At 41.9% G+C, this 23,659-nt stretch overlaps 1 protein-coding gene across 3 annotated transcripts in view; it reads left to right on the top strand.

The window, feature by feature from the left end:
* Nucleotides 1-23,659, top strand: part of FBXO21 (F-box protein 21) — a 44,067-nt gene that overhangs the window by 5,731 nt on the left and 14,677 nt on the right. For 2 of the 3 annotated variants that reach the window (XM_077834669.1, XM_077834670.1), the window contains 8 exons: nucleotides 520-614; nucleotides 4,967-5,088; nucleotides 7,737-7,883; nucleotides 8,225-8,361; nucleotides 8,767-8,903; nucleotides 9,923-10,099; nucleotides 10,911-11,043; nucleotides 22,198-22,388. In XM_077834669.1, coding sequence (XP_077690795.1) covers nucleotides 520-614; nucleotides 4,967-5,088; nucleotides 7,737-7,883; nucleotides 8,225-8,361; nucleotides 8,767-8,903; nucleotides 9,923-10,099; nucleotides 10,911-11,043; nucleotides 22,198-22,388 — 1,139 coding nt within the window. The remainder of the gene's footprint in view (nucleotides 1-519; nucleotides 615-4,966; nucleotides 5,089-7,736; nucleotides 7,884-8,224; nucleotides 8,362-8,766; nucleotides 8,904-9,922; nucleotides 10,100-10,910; nucleotides 11,044-22,197; nucleotides 22,389-23,659) is intronic. The other variant, XM_077834671.1, reaches the window with a different exon arrangement.

Genomic DNA, 23,659 nt, shown 5'->3' with positions numbered 1-23,659 from the left:
TTATAGATTGTGTGACAATGTGCTCTCATGAATGGAGGGTATTGGGGCTAGACAAGCATTTTTTAAGAAATAATATGGATATAATCAATAGACACACAAAGCACTATGTTTTACAGTTAAGTAAAAGTAACTTAAATATTTTCCATGTCCATTTCTGTAGCATTTATGAACTTTACATTCAGTGTAAAACTAACAGGACCACCGTGTCACCCACATGAAGAATTGCTGCCCTGTTATTTGTTTACTGGGGCACATGGCTGGTCATTGATGTTTACTCAGATGCATCTTTCATCGTAGCTGGAAGACTGCAAAACGTCAGGTCATTTGAATTATTGGAGGCCTAGTACTGTAGATGAGCACCCTCCAGTGAGAACTCTGTTTGCCAGGCCTGGAAAATCTGTTTTCAGTTCAATTTCACTTGTGTATACAAAGTATTAAATTGGGTTCTTTGAAATTACCTATCTCTGCTTGAGAAAGTAAACTGTTCTGTAGTGTATAACACAGTGTCCTGTTTGCCAGGTCCCCTGTGATGGCTTCAGTGACATTGAGACTCTTGGGTGCCCGGGTCATTTTTTTGAGGACGAGCTGATGTCTATCCTTAACATGGAAGGAAGGTGAGAAAAAAATCAAAGGTGTTAGAAATGGAAGTGGAAAAAACTAATTTCATGTTAACTGAGTGGAGGTGAATCCTACAGTGGTGAATGCACTCTGGTCATATTCAGGGTCATTTCATCCTCCCTTGTTTAAAATAAACAGATAAATGTCACAGCCTAATAAATCTCAGCATTATGAAGTTTATGTTAATATTCACCTTTCTTTCCCTTAGGTACTAGCTGTCTCTTTGTTTTTAAACTTCAGAACAAGCATAATGGAAATAACTTTCCAGAGGGAAAACACTTTAAATATTCTACAATAAGCATGGCTTTTGGCACAATGTGCTTGTAGTCCTTTCTGTTGCTTTTCTGGTTTTTGGTGGGGAATTGCAGCTTATAACTTCTTTTGTCCTGAAATCAGCTTGTTTGAGCCACTACAACATGCACTGTTTGGTTAAATTGCATAAATACGAGCGTTACATTGATCACTTAAATTAAAGGTAGAAACAAACCAATGCACCTTTGGTTCTTGTCTGTGTAAATATTTTTGTTGCCATTGTTAATCTCTGGAGCAGTGAAGAGGTGAGCATTATCATTCAAACAAGACTCCATTACAGTGCTGTGCTATCAGTGACATGCAAACAGTAGAAAGCTGCTTCTGTTGTGATTGAAATGACAGTAGATTTCTCTTAATGTTTCCTGGTTGCCTGTTGTCCTGATTAAAGGGACTGTTTGAAAAGACAAACTGGAATGAAACTATTCATTTAATTTTCTCTTCACATTATTTTGTAACTTCTGGGTTGAAAATTGTGGCTTTCATTTTGTATTTGACAACTGGTTAAACACAATTTGAGCTTTTGCACTCGCCAAATGCATTCCCATAAAGCAGAATTCATGCTAATTACAGCCTGATTGAGCTGTAGTCCTTGCCATTCAATATCATTAGGCTAAATTGTTTCCCTGGAAAATGTCCCAATAAAGGGGCTGTCCCTATGGAGCATCCTGATTAATTAGTGGAGGATAAAGTATTATGAGATTTGATTCTTTCAGTTGGCAGGATGGAGAAGAATTGCTCGGTCTGTGGCTTGGGGGAGAAGGAAGAGCAGGGGAAGAGAAGGGAATTCTCTTCAAGGAAGCAATTCAAATGTCTTTCAATGGAAACTCCACAGCATGAAGAAGGAAGCCAGACTGAACAGTAACATTTATTTTCTGAGCAAATGTAAGAAACTGCACATTCCAGAGGACTCCCATGTATAACCCTCTGACCACCACATACAACTCCATATACACTGAACAGCTCTGTAGAAGGACCTCAGAAAACTCAGAAGTCCTCTTCTGTACCTTACATACTCCAGAAGAGACCATCTCAAACAAGAAATCCATCTTATGGTCCCACATACTGGAAGAAAAAAAAACCAGGAGACCTACCTAGTGATCATGCAGGAAACACAAAACAACTACTTTTAAAAACAAAACCAAACCCCACTTCTGACAGCCATCCAACACAAAAACAAAAAGTGGAACCAACTATTACAACTCCACAATGCACAGAGTACCACCTCCAGGAGAAACCACAGACACCATGATCAAACACATGGACACCGAACGACAACCCAGCATCATCAACCTATCAAGACTGCTCCTAACCGGAACTGAAATATCTGTACGCTCCAAGAGACTGAATTTCTGCCCCACCACAGAACCTGATACCTTACGAGCATGTGGAGAACTAGAAGAAATCTTCTGCTTACTCCATAACAACACTACCCACAACTACCACCTCCCCACTGACAGTCCATAAGAAAAAAAATAATCTCATTGGGTGCCCTACCAATGGACAAAACCACCCAGCGGATCATTACATCAATTGCTTTAAGAAAAAAATTTGACTCTGAAATCCTCAGCAAATGTTATATCTGCCACAGTCCCTACCACTGACAGGATAGCTATAGGTTTCAGAGTAGCAGCCGTGTTAGTCTGTATTCGCAAAAAGAAAAGGTGTACTTGTGGCACCTTAGAGACTAAGAAATTTATTTGAACATAAGCTTTCGTGAGCTACAGCTCACTTCGTCGGCCCTGAAATTCCAACCACCAGATAGCGATCAAACCACCAGACAAAGTGGGTGCCATGATAGTCTGTATATTGTGATGTGTACATCAAAGAGGAAAATAGGTAACTCTCAGACACTACCTACTGTAAAGTATTTCAAAAAGACCCCATACCACCGTTTACACAGGAGTTAAATGATACAGTACCATCAAATCCTTCCTCAGACAGCTCCAAGAAAAACTTTACAATCTCATCCCACACAGACCCAAGATACACAAATGAGGGAACCTAGGCAGACCCATCCTAAATGGCCATGGCACTTTTACTGAAGGAATATCAGGACTCATAGAAACCATCCTCAAACTACTTATGACACACGTTTCAGCTTCCTCCGAGACAAAACTGACTTCCTCCAGAAACCCCACAACATTAACAACCTTCCTGAGAACACCATCCTTGCCATCGTAGATGTCCTCTCCCTATATACCAACATCCCTCATAATGATGGCATTGTTAGATACCCACAAGGTAATTTACAACTCTCAGAAATCCACCCTAAACGCAGCATCAAACTTATCCGTTTCATTCTCACCTGCAACAATTTCATATTTAACAAACGTTTAGCACAAACCATGGGAACAGCCATGGGCATTAGGATGCCTCCCCAATATGCCAAACTCTTCATGGGCCACTTTAGGAAGAACTTTTGGAAAAATGCACCATGAAACCAATGATATACCTGAGATAGATCAATAATTTTCATCTTCTAGACAGACAACCTAAACTCCCTCATAGATTTCTACCATAACTTCAACCACCATCACCCCTCCATCAAACTTTCCCTTGTGCACTCCCACACCAGCATCAACTTCCTGGACACCATGATTAGCTTCAACAGTGGAACCCTACAAAGGACTAAACAAGAAACCCACAGATGACCACACTTGCCTTGAGAGATCCAGCAGTCACCCCAGACACACCAAGAAATGTATCTACAGCCAGTTACTCAGATACCACAGAATTTGTTCAGAAAGGAAAGTTCAGGATACACACCTAAACACACTTAAAACTGCCTTCTCTAAACAAGGGCATTCCACCAGAAAAGTCGATTGCATCTTGGAAAGGTCCACCCAAATACCCTGGGAGAACCTGCTTCAATACAGAAGAAAAAACCCACTGACTGCACACCCTTAGTTGTCACCTACAACCCCACTTTGGAACCCATATTGGGTATCCTCAAACAGTTACAATCCATATTTGATGGGAACCACATCCCCAAAGAAATCTTTCCCATCCCCGCTCTTCTGGCTTCCAAACAACTCCCCAACCTCTCCAGTCTCATCATCAGAAGCAAGCTCCACATCAACTCAAAACTGCACCAGACCCTGCCAGAACAAGAGATGCAAAACCTGCAGATGTACTGTCACAGTACCACAATGATCAATATCCTCCACAACACACCTTTCAAGATTTATGGCTCCTACACATGTCTGTCACATGCGGTGTACTTCAACCAGTGTATCAAATGACCCAGCAACAATTGTGTAGGTGAAACCAGACTATTGCTATGCTCTGAAATGAACTCACAGAAAAATGATAAGACAAAAACACCCTATCCCGTGCAGCCAAACACTTTTCACAAAACAATTGCTCTATATGTGACCTCTCAGCCCTTGTTCTGAAATCTGCAGAACACCTTCCAAAGACGAGCTTGGCTAGACATCAAATTCTGCTAAACACCAAAAATAATGGACTCAATAGAGACACTGGTTTTATGGCTCATTACAACAATTTGTAACACACCACACTGCCTGCTAACCGTTTTAGGTAGTTTCCTACAGTGTGGAGAAACCGATTCTCTTAACAAAATCTGTCCCAACTTGTGTTTAGTTCAGACACTCTGTGAGGCTTGAAAGCTTGCAGCTTCCACCATCAGAACTGGGTCCGATAAACACATGGCAGTAATAGTGGGTGAAATAAAACTATGGTGAAAATTAATGGAGTTCTGCCTTCCCATTCTGGGTCTGGGACCTGTCCACTTGTTAACATTCTGGAACAGAAGAGTTTGAGGAGGCATTTAGTAGTAAATTGGCAAAGGCCAGTGGTGACCCTGATAGATGTGATTTATGAGTGTCTGTAAATTGGAACTGTTGGCATTTAAATCCCCTAACCATGTATGCCTTGGCTGTATTCAAGATCACCTCCTTAAACATCCCCTGATGGTTATTAGATCTTTGAAACGACCGGGCTTGCAGAGATTCTGCCATTGCTTGTTAATTTAGTAGGTGATAGGGCCTTTACATTTTTATGTTTAATTCTGCAGGAAGTGTCTAACCTGGAAGTACTATGCAAAGAAAATTCTTTACTTTCTACGACAACAGAATATTTTAAAAAATCTGAAGGCATATCTTGAACGACCTGGGGACCAATTGTCATTTTTGGAAGGTGAGTATTGGCCTGAAAGAAGTCTCATGGTTTATTGTGATGGATTCACGAGGTCTGGTCTATGCCTTACCCTGTAACCAGTGCCCTGTGAGTGTTTCTGCAGTGTGCCAAACCAAGGATCCACACAGATCCATGGAGCAGAGCTGTGGCCTCTACAACTCAGAAACTGGGCTTTCAGGCACCAGTGATCCCTGTCTCTGGGGCTCCCTGCATTGAATCCAGCCAAGCCAGGGTCCTGGGAGAGACTCATTCCCACCCCTTTAGGGCACAGTGCTCTAAGTATCTGCAGTAACACCAGGCAGCCTTTTCAGAACACGGTAACTATTGATTAATCACCTGCAATACAGAGTCTGAAAGTCTTTAGGTTAGCATGAGAGGATATGGTTCCTATTGATGGGAGCCAGGGCATTGCCATGCCCTGCTCCCCTTTTGTCTCCCAGTGCCAGGAGAGAATCTTCTCCTGTATCAGTGTACCCGGCTCTTAATTCAGACACCAGACACCTTCCCCCTTTGTTCTCCAACTTCGGACCTTTGCTTTGCTTTCCTGCAGAAAGGTAGGGGGAGTCTCCTCCTTCTGGCTGTCTTTTGGGTGTGACTTTTCCAGGCTGTTGGGATTTCCATTGTCTCTTCTGGATAGGGTTACCAACCCTTCCAGTTTCGCCGGGAGTCTCCCGGAATTGGGCTGTACCTCCCAGTGGTTACTAAAGCCAATCTGGGAGATTTTAGGCTGCTAAAAGTCTGGCTGCACAGCAGGGCTAAGGCAAGCTCCCTGGCCCTGCGCCGCTCTGGAAGTTGCCGTCGCGTCCCTGCAGCACCTAGGCGGGGAGGGTCTTCACACGCTGCCCCTGCCGCGAGCACTGACTCCGCAGCTCCCATTGGCCAGGAACTGCAGCCAATGGGATCTGCGGGGGCGGTGCCTGCAGGTAGGGGCAGTATGCGGAGCCCCTTCCCCCCCCCCCCCCCCGCCAGGGGCTGCAGGGATGTGCTTTGTAGCTGCATTGTTGTAACTGGTCAAAGTAAATGTGCTTTAATGAGAATTGCAATGAGTTTTGCTTCTGTATATGTTTAATGATATTTTGTCTAGAAAAGTATTTCTGGTGTGTTTTCACTTTGTCCTCAAATGTTTTAGAATAAATAGTTACATTCCATGCCTATTTGGCTCACAGAATGAAGATTAATGTTTAAACATTATGAAAGATTTGTTTACACCATGTTTTGTAACCTCTTCCTGTGTACAAATGAAATCTACATTTATTAAATATCTTTCAACTTTGTTCCTCAGGGTAACTCTTTGCAAAAGGCATTTGCTGTCATTTCTTTAAATTATCAAGTAATCTTATTTTTCTTTAAAATGTTTGCTCACCAGTGTAGTCTTAGGAGATGCACTTATGTGATTGTCACAGGGGACAGTATTTATATAATATCAAGCAGCCTACTTCAGTACCATGTTAGCTGCATAATGTCAGGCACTCAAACTACACTAGGCTTCTTAAAAATTAGGTGTAGTTTATTTAAAATAAAATCCTGAACAACCTCCTTTTAAAGTTCTAATAGTGGGGGAAAAGTGCTCTTTAAAGAAAATTTGCAGTATTGCTGGACACCTGCTTTCCCCAAAGTTCATACTCTTGAGCTACGTCATGTAAGCCTGAAATAGAGAACTATGGAGAGAATATGTTTAGACTTTGGAAGTGCAGGGTTTTCCCAAGATTTGGGGGAGAAGCAATCTGTCTTGGTGTGTACTCTAAAAATATAGTAAATGTGAAAGTTAAAACCCAGTTTAGAGAGTTTATTTTGGTGTTATGAGTTAAAAGTGGTGGTAGACTTTAGAGAAGGGAATGTGTTGGGGCAGGCAATAAAAGCCAAAGGCTGCCACTTTGTGGGCTTTTTTGGAGGGGAACTCTGTGGCTGATATTGCAGGAGGTGTGTTTGTCATGCATATTAGTCTGCTAATGTACGGGGCACTTTGCAAAACTAGAACAGACATGATCCATTTTGCAGAGATCTTAGAGATCTTCTGCAGTTGAATATAGACAGGACAAGAAGTTGGACAATAGGAAGGTTTTGGAAAGAGCAGCGACAAGGCAACCAAGGAAGGATTCTCGGAAAAAGTGTTTTTTCTCCAGGAGTTTGACAGAGGACACTTGGACAAAAATGAGAGACTGTTCTAAGAATAGTGGACATGTTAAATATGAGCAGAAATGGAGCTGGATTGCGAGTATGGAAGGCCTTAAAGGTGAGATTCTTGAGTTAGCAACTGCCGAAAAGATTCGAAGAGGAAGGGAAGAGAGATGACTGGTACAGAATTGATCTAATGCAGCTTCCCGTATTCTATGTTAGATTCCATTACTTCTGCTTTCAAGACACTGGGGGGCAACTTAGCCCTAAAGAGAAGGAGGTTGCATACTTGAGATTCAAAATCTGAAAGTCTGAGAAGTGGTTGCAAGATGTAAATACATGTCTCTTTAAAAGTCAAAGGATTCATATAATTTGTGTCTGTCTCCATGTTTTATGCGTTTGGGTATGACTTTATATCAGAACCAATGAACATTTTAAAAAAAGTGTTTTGCTGAAATATGTGCTTTTAAACAAAGAGCTGGAAAGTGAAGAACAGACCAAAATCCTGTTTTTAAATAGTTTATCTGTTCCAGGTGCTGTTTTAATTGACCAGTACTGTAATCCTCTCTCAGACATCTGTCTAACGAGTGTCCAGGCGCAGGTTGACGATATCACAGACAAAGTTCGCAAAGCCCTGCGGACCAAAAACCCTAGGCATCCAAGCTTGGCTCCAAAGGCAGGTACTGTAGAGAAATGTGGTCTAGTTGGCCCTTTCAGAGTGATGTTGCTCGTCTTTATGTTGCCTAAACAATGTTTATTTTGTTTAACTTACTCCATAATTTTTAAATAGCCCTAACACGGGGCTTGGGAGGTGTCCTTTTCTTTCTTGGAGCCATTACAAACTGAACAGCAATCAAATCACACTCTTGAGTGTCCTCTAAGATCTGAAAGAGGAGAGTCTCTCTCCCATAAACGTTATGAAGTGTTCTGTGAAGTTTGTTCTATTTCAAGGAATGAGCAGCCAGTCATTACTTAAGTAATAATCTTTTCTCTCTGTCTTGTCACTCTGTATTCTTTTTAGGAGAGGTCTTGATTGTTCCTGATGTGGAGTTTCAAAGACAGGTACTGGATGCTGTGAATTGTGTCCTGTATGAACAGTTAAAATACAAAGGAAATGAGATGGATTACTACAACTCCTTGAATTCATACATTCACCAGGCAAGTGTGTATTTACTGAACCAGCCTAGGAAGCCACTGATAGTACAAATTTGAGAGAGAATTCTACTTACACTTTTTTGTCATTTTTGCATGGATGAGTAAGTAAAATAAATCTGTATGCACCAATCCTGCTTTGAGAAGGGGGTTGGACTATAGATGACCTCCTGAGGTCCCTTCCAACCCTGATATTCTATTCTGAGTGTCACAAAGGGGTGGCTTGCTGTAAACAGTATCGTATGTTAACTCTCTGTGCACTTGCTGCTGGGTCAGTGGATTTTGAGGCATTTTGAATAAAATTGCATCTCCGCTGAGAATCCTGGTACTCTAGAAATTGAATTTTTTAATGTCCTGCATTAAATAACCTATGATTTGTAAGCTTCCCTCTGATTTAATCTCATTTTTCAGGTTTTAATCCGTAGGACAGGAATCCCTATCAGCTTGTCTGTGCTCTATTTAACAATTGCCAGGCAGTTGGGAGTCAGACTTGAGCCAGTCAACTTTCCTAGTCACTTCCTGCTGAGATGGTGTCAGGGGAAAGAAGGGTAAGATTTCTGTTAATTCCGTTTGACTTTTGGGAAGACCAATAAACCATTTACCCCCAGGAGGCAGTTTTTCCAACCTGAAACTCTGTTGGCAGAGAGGTCAAGTAACGCAACCATCTCTGATGACAAGATGTTAAAATAGGTCAGGTTGAAAGTTCCTAGTTAACTGTTTTTTCACATGATGAAAGCATTGTATGTTTGTTTCTGACGCAAATCGAAAAGTTACTTCAATGCTGAAACAAGAAGTATTTTCTGAGATAATCCATAAATGCAGTAGCATCTTGTCCAATACAGATCTATGAGTTTAATTGCTAAATCTGTACATCAGCCAGCAAGTGAATACACAGCTGAGTATTCACTCAAAGGGTTCTGAATGGCAACAGATTTCCTGAATAAATATAATAGTAGTTGGGGTAGCACTTCTGCTTTTCATCATTTTATAGCTTTTTTTAAAGGCATTTCATTTAAACCTTTGTGCAGCACAACTGGTAGAAGCTGACGCTACTGTGTCATGTACCCACCTGCTCTCGGAATCAGTGTTGGCGACTCTTCGAATGACCTAATGATTGGCTATTAGCAGTGATGTTACTCCCAGAAGTACAAATTTCAGGGGTAATGTTAGTGATCTCATTCAATACAGTGAACTTGATTACACATACCCCGATGGTATTTGACTCCCATCCCGATAGCTGCATTGTGCAACAATCTATTGTTAGCCAAACATGGCCTTCTAATATATCATAGCATCAGGTAAAGCAAATTTGAGAATAGTTTGCAAGCCTCTGTGGGGAGAAGAAGCACTATTGATAAAATAATTTGACTTTTGTAGTCTTTTGCCATGTGTTTGTAAGAAGGTAAATAAGAGGAAACTAAACCCTGTCACTAAAGGAGCTGAGGTACTGACAATATTCGCCTCAGATTTAAACACAAGAGTGAGAGGCATCTGAAAAGGACACAGACATAATCCTGTTTAAATGAGACTCCCAAGTCTGAGTTTTATTTTCTTGGTGTTGCATTAGAAGCACAGACATCTTTGACTACATGTACATAGATGCCTTTGGAAAGGGAAAGCAGCTAACTGTGAAAGAATGTGAGTACCTGATTGGCCACCATGTAACAGAGGAGTTCTATGGAGTGGTTACTTCAAAGGAGGTCTTGCAGCGTATGGTGGGAAACCTCTTAAACCTTGGAAAGCGGTAAGATTTACTTAAACCTCATGAAGATTGTAAAGCCTTACTTAAATGTGGACCTGAAAAATGCTGCTTTGATTAGTCATATGCTTCTTTATGGCAGTCATGAGTGGCTTTATGAGGTATAAACCATACCAGTTATTCACTTGGCAGTTCTACCCGTCTTTTCTCATTATTTAATGATTCTACTCACTCTAAAGGAATATTCTTGTATCATAGAAAGTACTTAGTAAACCATATTTCAGATAAGCAAATCAAGGGACTGTGTTTCCTTTAGGGCATATTAGAGTTTTCACTATCCGGTAGAGAAAAAGATCTGATGGATTTATCCCACATGATCAACTTCATGTGGTTACACTGGGGCTGTCATGATTGGACTTGTAATTCAGTTTCTATTTATGAACACCTTTCTTCATATTGTTTAAGGAGTCTTCACTGTTACTTATAGAAGACAAAAAAGCACAAACATAAAAGAATTGCTCCAAGTATGAATGAGCCAGGAGAACCATATCACAATTTGAGAGAAAGTAAGCTTGCAGCTTGGAGAGTGCATTCTCTGAAAGGGGTATTGGAACCAGGAGATTTTTTTTTCCCCCAGGGGGAAGGAATAGAGTTTGGTAGGGCAATTTTAGTGCAATTCCATCCTAGCAGAGTAGTGGGTACTGTTAGCAACAATAAGCCCCTGGAGTTGCTCCAATTGGATGAGTGTACCAGTACTGTGTAATGTCTTTATTGATCAGTGTCTCCCGAATGCTGAAGTAATAGGGAAAGGAAATGAAGATTTAACCTTAAAATTGAATTTCTTCTTTGCTGGTAGGGAAAGCACTGATCAGTCCTACCAGCTCTTGAGAGACTCCTTGGATCTATACCTGGCCATGTATCCGGACAATGTGCAGCATCTAATGCTCCAGGCTAGGTTATACTTCCACCTGGGAATCTGGCCAGAAAAGGTACCCTAAAACTTGGTCATATATTTTATCATAGGGGGTAAGCTAAAAAACAGTAGATTGATTCTGGGCTACAGTACCTTGTGTTGTAGTCAGCCAAGAGCTTTTTATGTTGTACAAACAATGTAAAGAATTATCACGCTTCAAAAATCAGTATCTCCCGCATATAGAAGAGATTTTGCTTTTTGTATTCCCACTGCATATCTGTGGATAGCCTCTGACCTGAGACAAAAATTAAGATTTCCTTCCCATAACTGTTTTTTCATTTTAACTTGGGCTTTCAGATTCTCTTGATATATCTAGTACTTAATCTCTAAACCAAGATTGCATGTTTCTAGGTAGACTTAAACAGCCGTAGAGCTGTAAAATACACAAGTGTTTTACCTAGGATGTTCTCAGTGGTGGCAGATGACAGAACAAGGAGCAATGGTCTCAAGTTGCTGTGGGGGAGGTTTAGGTCGGATATTAGGAAAAGTATTAGGATATTATTATTTCACTAGGAGGGTGGTGAAGCACTGGAATGGGTTACCTAGGGAGGTGGTGGATTCTCCATCCTTAGAGGTTTTTAAGGCCCGGCTTGACAAAGCCCTGGCTGGGATGATTTAGTTGGGGTTGGTCCTGCTTTGAACAGGAGGTTGGACCAGATGACCTCCTGAGGTCTCTTCCAACCCTAATGTTCTATGATTCTATGATATAGAGGCCATGGGTGTAAGAGCTCTTGCTGGATTAAGGAAAAATATTGCCCGAAAAAGTAAATCTTTGGGATTACCTGTTATAAACTAAACTAAAACTGTGTTTTGGCGCTCTCAACCCATTCCCACTTACTTTCACAATAAAAGAACTGCAAAAGGAATCCTAAGTATGAGGATAATGGGGCTGATGCTTCAGTCATGCCAATCAAGGCAGGATATCAAATAATTTGATGGAGAAAGGACTTGGACATATAAATTGTCTGGGTCACTCAAGCCTTCCATCAAGCTGAGTATAAAGCACATAATTAGGGAAACCATTTAATTACGTTGAGCATGTTGTTACAGTGCAGCTGCATATAACTTAGCAAAATTCAGTTCATGTCAGTGAAGGGGGATACCTCTTAAATCAAAATAAATGTAAATCTCTACTCATCAGGGACTTACCATTGGAACTTTACCCACACCCCCACTGAAGATAAACCCATTCACTACATTAGTATCTCTGCTACTAGATCTTAAACCCATATTGATTGTTCTTTGGGCCAGGACTGTTGCTTCCTATATGTTGGTGCAGTGCCTAGAACAATGGGCCCCAATCGTGGATGATTATGGATAATAATACGTGGCTGTATATTCCACAGATCTCATCAATCACTTCTGCACAGCACAATGTTACCCAACATAGTGATTGTCAAAGTGAGGTGATGAAAGTTAGTGATTAAATTAAGAGTATCATTACATGTGTACTGTGGTTTTTCTTGTTCATTTCTTGGAGTCAAAGGGAATCCAACAAAACAAGATTCCCCAAACTCTATCACGTGTCTTTATTTGCAGTATCCTTTAAAAATAAAAATTCAATAGCTGCATGTTCAGATTATGAAGAATGTACGAAAGGAGCCCAAACTTTCAATAGCATTCATATCATTCCTCTTGCGGTTGTTTCATCAACTTCTAAGCAATCACTTCCTTTCCAACACTCGCCCTCCTCCCCCCCCCCCTCCCCCCCCAAAAAAAATTCCTGTCTTCATGGACTTCAAAGTGACCACCTGTCCATTACCAATTTTGGAGTATATAAAAACACCCTTCTCGTTACAAAGACAAGTGATCTGACTACAAAACTATTGATCGAAGGCCCATATAACTAAATTCCTCTTTGGCAGGCATTCTTTAGTAAGCTTGGGTAGTATAGCTAGAGTCTACCTTTGTATAATAAATTGTTCACCAAGCTTGCTGTTGTCTGAAGGAAATATCAGATTTAAGAGATTCACCCACAAATAAAATGGTACAAGCTAATGAATCATAGAATCATAGAATATCAGGGTTGGAAGGGACCCCTGAAGGTCATCTAGTCCAACCCCCTGCTCGAAGCAGGACCAATTCCCAGTTAAATCATCCCAGCCAGGGCTTTGTCAAGCCTGACCTTAAAAACTTCCAAGGAAGGAGATTCCACCACCTCCCTAGGCAACGCATTCCAGTGTTTCACCACCCTCTTAGTGAAAAAGTTTTTCCTAATATCCAAGATTCTCCCTGGGAATCTTCCAGTAGAAATGACAGATGTACTGTAACATGGGACAGCTAAGCTTTATGACCTACCTGTGGCAAATTCCCCAGACCATCAATTTACTTCCTCTCGCCAGTGATTTGAAGGTTTATGGTTGATTTATTTTCAGTTTCCACTTTACTATCCTGCAATTTGTTGATCTTAAGTACAGATGTGGTCCTTAAGTTGTATTCCCTGTATCACTAATCACTGCTCCAAATTTGCCAAACACCTTGAAAATCCTCAACCTTCTCAGTGATCACTGAGGATTCCTGCATTGCATCCATCTGTGCATGTGTTAATTCCAGACTTCTGGACCAAGGATCAGTTACTAACAGCTGACAGAGGGCCCAGCATCTTTTTCCAGCTGAGAATGTGTTTTCACCTAGTCTCTGTGACGTGGAATTTTTATTTTTAAGAGCTCCCTTTTAGCGAAGTATCCAGCCAGCATAGAAAAAAAATAAACCAACAACAGTGGAGTACGTCACATTTGTAGAAATAAATGTGAAATCTTAGCCAAACAGAGCTAACCAGAATGCATATTTTACTATTGCTTAAATGTGTACCTTTTGCAAATGACTTAAATCACTAAATTGGATTAATTAAGGATAGACAAATTGGAGAGTGCTTATAAACATCCATAATGCCAGATGAAGAAAAGATCCCTTTCTTTTGGTGTCACTTGATGCAGAGAAAGCTTTTGATTAAATGTAAAGTTCCACACTTTTCTAAGTCATGTCCCATATGGACATTGGTCCCCAGTTCCTTAAATGGATACACCAGCCCAATGGATACACTCTTTACACCAGCCCAAAAGCAGCTGTGTGAGTTAATGGGATTAAATCTCTCTGCTTGAATTACACAGACAGGCTAGGTAGGGGATATTCATTGTCTCCTTTACTTTTTGCATTGGCCATGGAGCCTTTTGCACAGAGGATAAAGAGCAATGAATCTGTCACAGGAATAAAACTTGCAGGAACACATCAGAAAATAGCTTTTTATGCTTTATATGCTGCTGATGTAATATTTTAATCTAAACCAAATATGTCCCTAAAACTAGTATCTAAAGAAATGTGAGAGTTTGGGAAAGCCTCTGCATTTCCATCCCACCATCAACCTCAGCCTAGACCAATCCACACAAGCGGTCCATTTCCTGGACAGTACTGTGCCTAATAGGCGATGGTCACATAAACACCACCCTATACCGGAAACCAACTGACCGCTATACTTACCTACATGCCTCCAGCTTCCATCCAGGACACACTACACGATCCATTGTCTACAGCCAAGCTCTAAGATACAGTCGCATTTGCTCCAATCCCTCAGACAGAGACAAACACCTACAAGATCTCTGTCAAGCATTCTTAAAACTACAATACCCACTTGCTGAAGTGAAAAAACAGATTGACAGAGCCAGAAGAGTACCCAGAAGTCACCTACTACAGGACAGGCCCAACAAAGAAAATAACAGAACGCCACTAGCTGTCACCTTCAGCTCCCAACTAAAACCTCTCCAGCGCATCATCAAAGATTTACAACCTATCCTGAAAAATGATCCCTCACTCTTACAGATCTTGGGAGACAGACCAGTCCTCGCTTACAGATAGCCCCCCAACCTGAAACAAATACACTCCAGCAACTACACACCACACAACAAAAACACTAACCCAGGAACCTATCCTTGCAACAAAGCCCGATGCCAACTCTGTCCACATTTATTCAACAAGGAGTCCGGTGGCACCTTAAGGTGCCAGACTAATACGGCTACCCCCTGATATTTATTCAAGTGACACCATCATAGTACCTAATCACATTAGCCACGCCATCAGGGGCTTGTTCACCTGTACATGTACCAATGTGATATATGCCATCATGTGCCAGCAGTGCCCCCTGCCATGTACATTGGCCAAACCGGACCGTCTCTACGCAAAAGAATAAATGGACGCACATCTGACATCACGAATCATAACATTCAAAAACCAGTAGGAGAACACTTCAGCCTCTCTGGCCACTCAGTAAAAGACTTAAGGGTGGCAATTTTGCAACAGAAAAGCTTCAAAAACAGACTCCAACAAGAAACTGCTGAGCTTGAATTAATATGCAAACTAGATACCATTAACTTGGGTTTGAATAGAGACTGGGAGTGGCTGGGTCATTACACATATTGAATCTATTTCCCTAAAGTTAAGTATCCTCACACCTTCTTGTCAACTGTCTAAATGCGCCATCTTGATTATCACTACAAAAGTTTTTTTCTCCTGCTGATAATAGCTCATCTTAACTAATTTGCCTCTCACAGTTGGTATGGCAACTTCCAACTTATCTGTCTGTGTGTGTATATATATATCTTCTTACTATATGTTCCATTCTATGCATCCGATGAAGTGAGCTGTAGCCCACAAAAGCTTATGCTCTAATAAATGTGTTTAGTCTCTAAGGTGCCACAAGTACTCCTGTTCTTTTTGTGGATACAGACTAACCCGGCTGCTACTCTGAAATCTGTATTAAAGGAAGTTATGCCAAATCTGAAATACTAGCTATAAATTTGCCAGACTCTGAGAAGTCATTCCTCCACAAAACATTTGAATACAAATGGGCAATAAGTCCTATAAGATACCTGGGAATTCAAATCTCAAACACCCTAGAGGAGCTGTAAGATTTCAATGTCAAACTGGAACCGCAGTAAATGCGGGACGGGGGGAGCTGGAGTGCTGAGGGAAATATGCAATTTCTTGGTTGGGAAGAACAGTCACAGTGAAAATGAATGTTTGGCCAAGCATGGTCTTGTTTCAAAATCTTTTTGTAATCATCCCAGATAAAACCCTCGCAGGAATACAGAGGAGACTGTTTGTTAGAATTTATGTGGAATAAGGAAAGACTGAGTGCCGATACTTTGTACAGATCTTTAAACAGGATGGACTAGCTGTTCCAAATAGTCAATGGTACTAACGTGCCAGCCAGCTCAAAGTAGTAGTGGATTGGTGATGCCCTAACCCAGCCAAACACCAGGTTTTTATTGAACAAGAAAATCGTGGCAGTGCAAACCTCGCTGGGCTACCATGGATGATAATTTTTAAAAAATCGTGTCCTCAGAAGTTTATACTTACCCTTAACAAAGGCTACTCTGTGGTTTGGGGTAGAACTAGAGAGAAGTTCTTTTCCCTCACCAGTGACACTCTAACGAAGAGAGGGAAGAGCATCTTCGCAAGCAGGCTGGCTAACCTAGTGAGGAGGGCTTTAAACTTGGTTCACCGGGGGAAGGAGACCAAAGCCCTGAGGTAAGTGGGGACGTGGGATACCGGGAGGAGGCACAAGCAGGAGCGCGTGAGAGGGGAGGGCTCCTGCCTCATACTGAGAAAGAGGGGCGATCAGCAGGTTACCTCAAGTGCCTATATACAAATGCACGAAGCCTGGGAAACAAGCAGGGAGAACTAGAAGTCCTGGCACAGTCAAGGAATTATGATGTCATTGGAATAACAGAGACTTGGTGGGATAACTCACATGACTGGAGTACTGTCATGGATGGATATAAGCTGTTCAGGAAGGGTAGAAAAGGTGGGGGAGTTGCACTGTATGTAAGAGAGCAGTGTGACTGCTCAGAGCTCAAGTATGAAACTGCAGAAAAACCTCAGAGTCTCTGGATTAAGTTTATAAGTGTGAGCAACAAGGGTGATGTCGTGGTGGGAGTCTGCTATGGACCAGCAGACCAGGGGGATGAGGTGGATGAGGCTTTCTTCCGGCAACTCACAGAAGTTACTAGATCGCAGGCCCTGGTTCTCATGGGAGACTTCAATCACCCTGATATCTGCTGGGAGAGCAATACAGCGGTGCACAGGCAAACCAGGAAGTTTTTGGAAAATGAAGGGGACAGTTTCCTGGTGCAAGTGCTGGAGGAACCAACTAGGGGCAGAGCTCTTCTTGACCTGCTGCTCACAAACTGGGAAGAATTAGTAGGGGAAGCAAAAGTGGATGGGAACCTGGGAGGCAGTGACCATGAGATGGTCGAGTTCAGGATCGTAACACAAGGAAGAAAGGAGAGGAGCAGAATACAGACCCTGGACTTCAGAAAAGCAGACTTTGACTCCCTCAGGGAACTGATGGGCAAGATCCCCCGGGAGAATAACATGAGGGGGAAAAGGAGTCCTAGAGAGCTGGCTGTATTTTAAAGAATTCTTATTGAGGTTACAGGAACAAACCATCCCGATGTGTAGAAAGATTGGTAAATATGGCAGGCGACTAGCTTGGCTTAACAGTGAAATCCTTGCTGCTCTTAAATACAAAAAAGAAGCTTACAAGAAGTGGAAGATTGGACAAATGACCAGGGATGAGTATACAAATATTGCTCGGGCATTCAGGAGTGAAATCAGGAAGGCCAAATCACACCTGGAGTTGCAGCTAGCAAGAGATCTTAAGAGTAACAAGAAGGGTTTCTTCAGGTATGTTAGCAACAAGAAGAAAGTCAAAGAAAGTGTGGGCCCCTTACTGAATGAGGGAGGCAACCTAGTGACCTAGAATGTGGAAAAAGCTAATGTACTAAATGCTTTTTTTGCCTCTGTCTTTACGAACAAGGTCAGCTCCCAGACTACTGCACTGGGCAGCACAGCATGGGGAGGAGGTGACAGCCCTCTGTGGAGAAAGAAGTGGTCCGGGACTATTTAGAAAAGCTGGACGTGCACAAGTCCATGGGGCCAGATGCATTGCATCCGAGAGTGCTAAAGGAGTTGGCGGATGTGATTGCAGAGCCATTGGCCATTATCTTTGAAAACTCATGGCGATCAGGTGAGGTCCCAGATGACTGGAAAAAGGCTAATGTAGTGCCCATCTTTAAAAAAGGGAAGGAAGAGGATCCTGGGAACTACAGGCCAGTCAGCCTCACCTCAGTCCCTAGAAAAATCATGGAGCAGGTCCTCAAGGAATCAATTCTGAAGCACTTACTTGAGAAGAAAGTGATCAGGAATAGTCAGCATGGATTCACCAAGGGCAAGTCATGCCTGACTAATCTAATTGCCTTCTGTGACGAGATAACTGGCTCTGTGGATGAAGGGAAAGCAGTGAACATGTTGTTCCTTGACTTTAGCAAAGCTTTTGACACAGTCTCCCACAGTATTCTTGCCAGCAAGTTAAAGTAGTATGGGCTGGATGAATGGGACTATAAGGTGGATAGAAAGCTGGCTAGATCGTCAGGCTCAATGGGAAGTGATCAATGGCTCCATGTCTAGTTGGCAGCCGTATCAAGTGGAGTGCCCCAGGGGTTGGTCCTGGGGCCGGTTTTGTTCAATATCTTCATAAATGATCTGGAGGATGGTGTGGATTGCACCCTCAGCAAGTTTGCAGATGACGCTAAACTGGGAGGAGTGGTAGATACGCTGGAGGGTAGGGATAGGATACAGAGGGACCTAGACAAATTGGAGGATTGGGCCAAAAGAACTCTGAGGTTCAACAAGGACAAGTGCAGAGTCCTACACTTAGGACGGAAGAATCCCATGCACTGCTACAGACTAGGGACCGAGCGACTAGGCAGCAGTTCTGCGGAAAAGGACCTAGGGATTACAGTGTATGAGAAGTTGGATATGAGTCAACAGTGTGCCCTTCTTGCCAAGAAGGCCAATGGCAATTTGGGATGTATATGTAGGGGCATTGCCAGCAGATCGAGGGACGTGATCGTTCCCCTCTATTAGACATTGGTGAGGCCTCATCTGGAGTAGGGTGTCCAGTTTTGCGCCCCACACTGCCAGAAGGATGTGGAAAAATTGGAAAGAGTCCAGCGGAGGGCAACAAAAATGATGAGGGGACTGGAACACATGACTTATGAGGAGAGGCTGAGGGAACTGGGGATGTTTAGTCTTCAGAAGAGAAGAATGAGGGGGGATTTGATAGCTGCTTTCAACTACCTGAAAGGGGTTCCAAAGAGGATGGATCTAGACTGTTCTCAGTGGTGACAGATGACAGAACAAGGAGTAATGGTCTCAAGTTGCAGTGGGGGAGATTTAGGTTGGATATGAGGAAAAACTTTTTCACTATGAGGGTGGTGAAACACTGGAATGTGTTGCCTAGGGAGGTGGTGGAATCTCCTTCCCTAGAAGTTTTTAAGATCAGGCTTGACAAAGCCCTGGCTGGGATGATTTAGTTGGGGATCGGTCCTGCTTTGAGCAGGGGGTTGGACTGGATGACCTCCTGAGGTCCCTTCCAACCCTGATATTCTATGACACCCATTGTAAATAATCCAGATCTTAACCCAGATCACAAACTACAAAGCTTTAAAGACTGAGTGTGCCACGTTGGCTGGCTATTCAGTAAAGAAACTTCTCTAACTTAATTTTTTATCTCTAACTGGCCCATTCTTCCATGGTATCAGTATTTTCAAATGAGGCATTGTTTCTCAGTTTAGCTGTTTTATGCAGAAAGTTAACTTTAATAGAAGTAATGGTGTCTGGTCAGTTGGGAAACAAAAATTTTTTATATAACTAATTTATATCAATCTTTGCCGGCAGCTTTCCTAACAAAAAAAGTCTATGTAGGAGATGCTGTGAAAAGGATCTGGATAGAAAGATTGCCCCAGAGGAATAGGATTTGATCTGGAAAAGAGGATCAGCAAGCCTCAGCCTGTAACGCAATCAAAATTTCTTTAAAATCCTGTTTCAATGGTACCTCATACCAGTCAGGTTAATGTATATGTATGTATAATATATGTATATGAAATATAGATTGAATGAGGATAAATGTTTGAAAAATTGTGGTGAAAGTGCAGATTTCGTGCCTATATGGTGGACGTGTCCAGTCGTTGAAGACTATTGGTTTGTAATTCGTAACCAAAGGTTACAAAGTGTTGAATATTTATTACCTTTGGCAATCCTTCTTGGACTTCCTAGCGGAAATGGTCACACAAAAGGAAATGAAGAATTAACTTCTTATCGGCTCCGGCTACTAATAGTCTCTCATTAGAAAAAGGAAAACAGCACAACCGTAGAGGAATGGCTCAAAAAAATGAGGTTGTGGTTATGGAAAAATTAATGCACCAGTTACACCTCAGTCGGCGACAGTTCCTCAGATTTGTCACTTTAAAAGAATGGCTCAGGTTTGGGAATCTCCCTCACGTCCTCAGCTGTGAAGACCGATGCAAAGAATTCATTTAGTTTCTCCACAATGGCCTTAGCGTCCTTGAGTGCTCATTTAGCATCTCGATTTTCCAGTGGCCCCTTTGATTTTTTGCAAGCTTTCTGCTTGTGATGTACTTTAAAACTTTTGCTATTACTTTCTGAGTCTTTGGGTAGCTGTTCTTCAAATTCTTTTTTGGCCTTCCTAATATTTTTGTACTTCACTTGCCAGAGTTTATGCTCCTGTCTATTTTCCTCAATAGGATTTAACCTCCACTTTTTAAAGAATGCCTTTTCTCGTCTCATTGCTTCTTTTACTTTGTTGTTTAGCCATGATGGCACTTTTTTGGTCTCACTATGTTTTTTAATTTGGGGTATACATTTAATTTGAACCTGTATTATGGTGTCTTTAAAAAATTTCCATGCAGCTTGCAGGGAGTTCACTTTTGGCACCGTGCCATTTAGTTACTGTTTAGCTAACTTCCTCATTTTTGTGTAGTTCCCCTTCCTAGATAAGGTTTAAAACAAAAATTGAGCAGGTCGCTTTTAAATAGCAAAAGATCCGAGACAGCTTTGATCACTGTGCCAGGACTTTGCTTTTGTAGAGATTTCTTGCATTTGATGTTCCTGGTTGAGACATTAAATGGGAAATATGCAGCACATTTGACAGAAATTAGGTGGCAGAGGATCTTGAACGATGCAGCACTGCCCTCCAAGCCCTCTGCTCATTACTTGTCTAAGTATTTTTATGCCCTCGATCATTGCCTGTCCCCTCTCTGCCTCTGAGTCAGTATATGTCAAGCAGGTCAGTGTTTACTTTGATATTAACTTGTTATCCTATCCCAGATTTTCAGTGTTTAGTGTGCTTCAGGCTTTTGTAATGAAAATGCACAATGTTGCAGAAGCTATTAGGGGGATACTGGGCAGGGGATAATTGAGGTATTTGACAGCTGCTGAGGTGTGTAAGCAAATAGTAGGCAGATGCGGCATTTGATACTGGAATGGGATACATTTTCGCTTCCCCTGACCCTTTAAGACAAATCAGACTACTTAAGATGACTCTGGCCCCACTGAGTATCCCATGTTTGTAACGCATGCCTGGGTAATAGATGTTTCTAGAATAGTCTCACAAGGGCGGTCTGGTAGTCTAGCAACAACAAGCTCCCACCATCTCAGAAACATTGTTTGGAATCCTGAACCCTTCTCCTAGCTCTCAACGGTTGTAAGGCTTATGAGTCCTAGCTCGTGCACTCGTTTCAGGGGTGTACCTCATGTTTTGCAACGCTGACCTTTCTGAGAAATTAGGAGTGATGTTTGTTGGCTTTGAAGGGACTATCTCCAGTCCTTCCGGCTAAGAGGCTAGTGACTATTAGTGGGCATTAAGGGTGCTTGTAATGAGAAACAACTCTGAAGGGCTCTTTAGCTCTGCAGTCTGGAGCAGACGCTGGTTTTTGAAGACTGGTTGCAGGGTGCTGGTTCCTCACTTTCACTTGCTAAACTGCAATAAAAGGCAGTTGATTTGTTAAATATTTTCCTAATATTACTTTTCCGGTAAGTAATTGCAGTAGTTGTTACATGCATGTTACATGATGCTGAATGGGACAGGAGGTAGTCTGTGCCGTGGTGGATAGATGGCAACTGGTCCAAAATCTGTAGCAAAATGTGGTTCACCTTATGGAAAAAGTTTTGAGAACCCTGATCTGAAGAGGAGCGGACATCTAGAATTGGGCACTTAGGGTCTATGGAGAAGATAGTTTTCTTTTCTTTTTTCTTTTTAAAGCTACTATAGACACTGTTTATAAACCTAGTTGTCTTTCTCTCCCTGCTGAAGGTTCTGGATATCCTGCAGCATGTTCAGGTGTTGGATCCATCCCAGCATGGGGCAGTAGGATATTTAGTTCAGCATACCTTAGAGCATATTGAACGCCGTAAGGAGGAAGTGGGACCTGAGGTGAAGCACCGTTCTGATGAGAAGCACAAAGATATCTGCTTTTCTATTGGGCTGGTCATGAAACACAAGAGGTAATCAACTCTGAACCTTTCAGTGTCCAAAAGATGAAGTGAGCTGTAGCTCACGAAAGCTTATGCTCAAATAAATTGGTTAGTCTCTAAGGTGCCACAAGTACTCCTTTTCTTTTTACTGTAACACTGTGTGCTCTTGTTTGTGTATGGAATGATGCATTCAGCTGCTTCCTTCTTGCTGCGATTGATCATCATTTTTATTACATGCTAAGGAAGGGTTAGAGAAGTGTCTGAGAAGGAACATACTGCCCCTATGTGTAGTTATTTATGTATCCTTTTAGAGATATGAAGCCTGACTTCTGTATACTTCGCTGTCCTTTGATGGATCGCAAGTGTGTTGTCCATTCTTTGCTTAGTAAGAGGACCATGAAGATGAGCCATCTGAACCCTAAGTGTTAATGTGTTGGCAGGGATTATATGGCTAAGCTCTTGGAATAGTACTGATAGCAATGAGTATATCGCATTGTTTTCTCTGTTCTTGCTCTTCTGCCCTCTTTGAAGGGACAGTGGGAAGGAACAAGAAAATCTTATACATCATCTTTCTCCCATAATATCTCTCCTCCTCCCCCCCCACCCCCACATTCACTGGAGACTTCATTTTTCTGCCTTTATTTTTGGGGGGATGCAACCTGCTGGTGATGTGCTACTTCTGCTGCTTTTCTGGCCCGGTTCCTGATAAGTGCATGAGGAGCAGGTTTAAGGACAGACACAGTCACTTTGACTTCTCAGAGGGTACCACACAATCACGTATAACGCTAGAAAAATAAAATAGGTTTTATGTTTCTGGAAACTCGTTGCCCAGAAATCCTAGGGTCACATGGCGGGAATGGACAATAATTGTCCCTCCCCATACAATGACTTCTAAACTGAGTGTTAAATGTAAGCTGCAGGTCAGTTTGCATTGTAATAGGTTTGATTGCAGTTTTAATATTTGACCAGAGCATAGCAACTAAATATGCTTTTTCCCCAAATTTACTCTTAGACTACATCTTTTCTCCTTCCCAATTCTTAATTTTTCTGTTTTACTGTAATTTCACTGTGGTTTTCAAATTCACTTTAATCTGTGCCACATACTGTTTGTTTGTCTTTTAGTATTTAACTCATGATTTGTGTTTGTCATTTGGGAGTTAGTTCGTTTGAAGGAAACTTGACGAGGTCCATAGTATGAATTTACCAAGGGTTGTGGTGGATTCTCCATCACTGACCATTTTAAAATCCATATTGGATGGCTTTCTAAAAAATCTGCTATAGGAAATATTTTGGGAAACTTC

This window comes from Eretmochelys imbricata, chromosome 15 (assembly GCF_965152235.1).
Source record: "Eretmochelys imbricata isolate rEreImb1 chromosome 15, rEreImb1.hap1, whole genome shotgun sequence".
NCBI classification, from domain to species: domain Eukaryota; kingdom Metazoa; phylum Chordata; order Testudines; family Cheloniidae; genus Eretmochelys; species Eretmochelys imbricata.
This window is presented reverse-complemented; position numbering and strand designations above follow the sequence as displayed.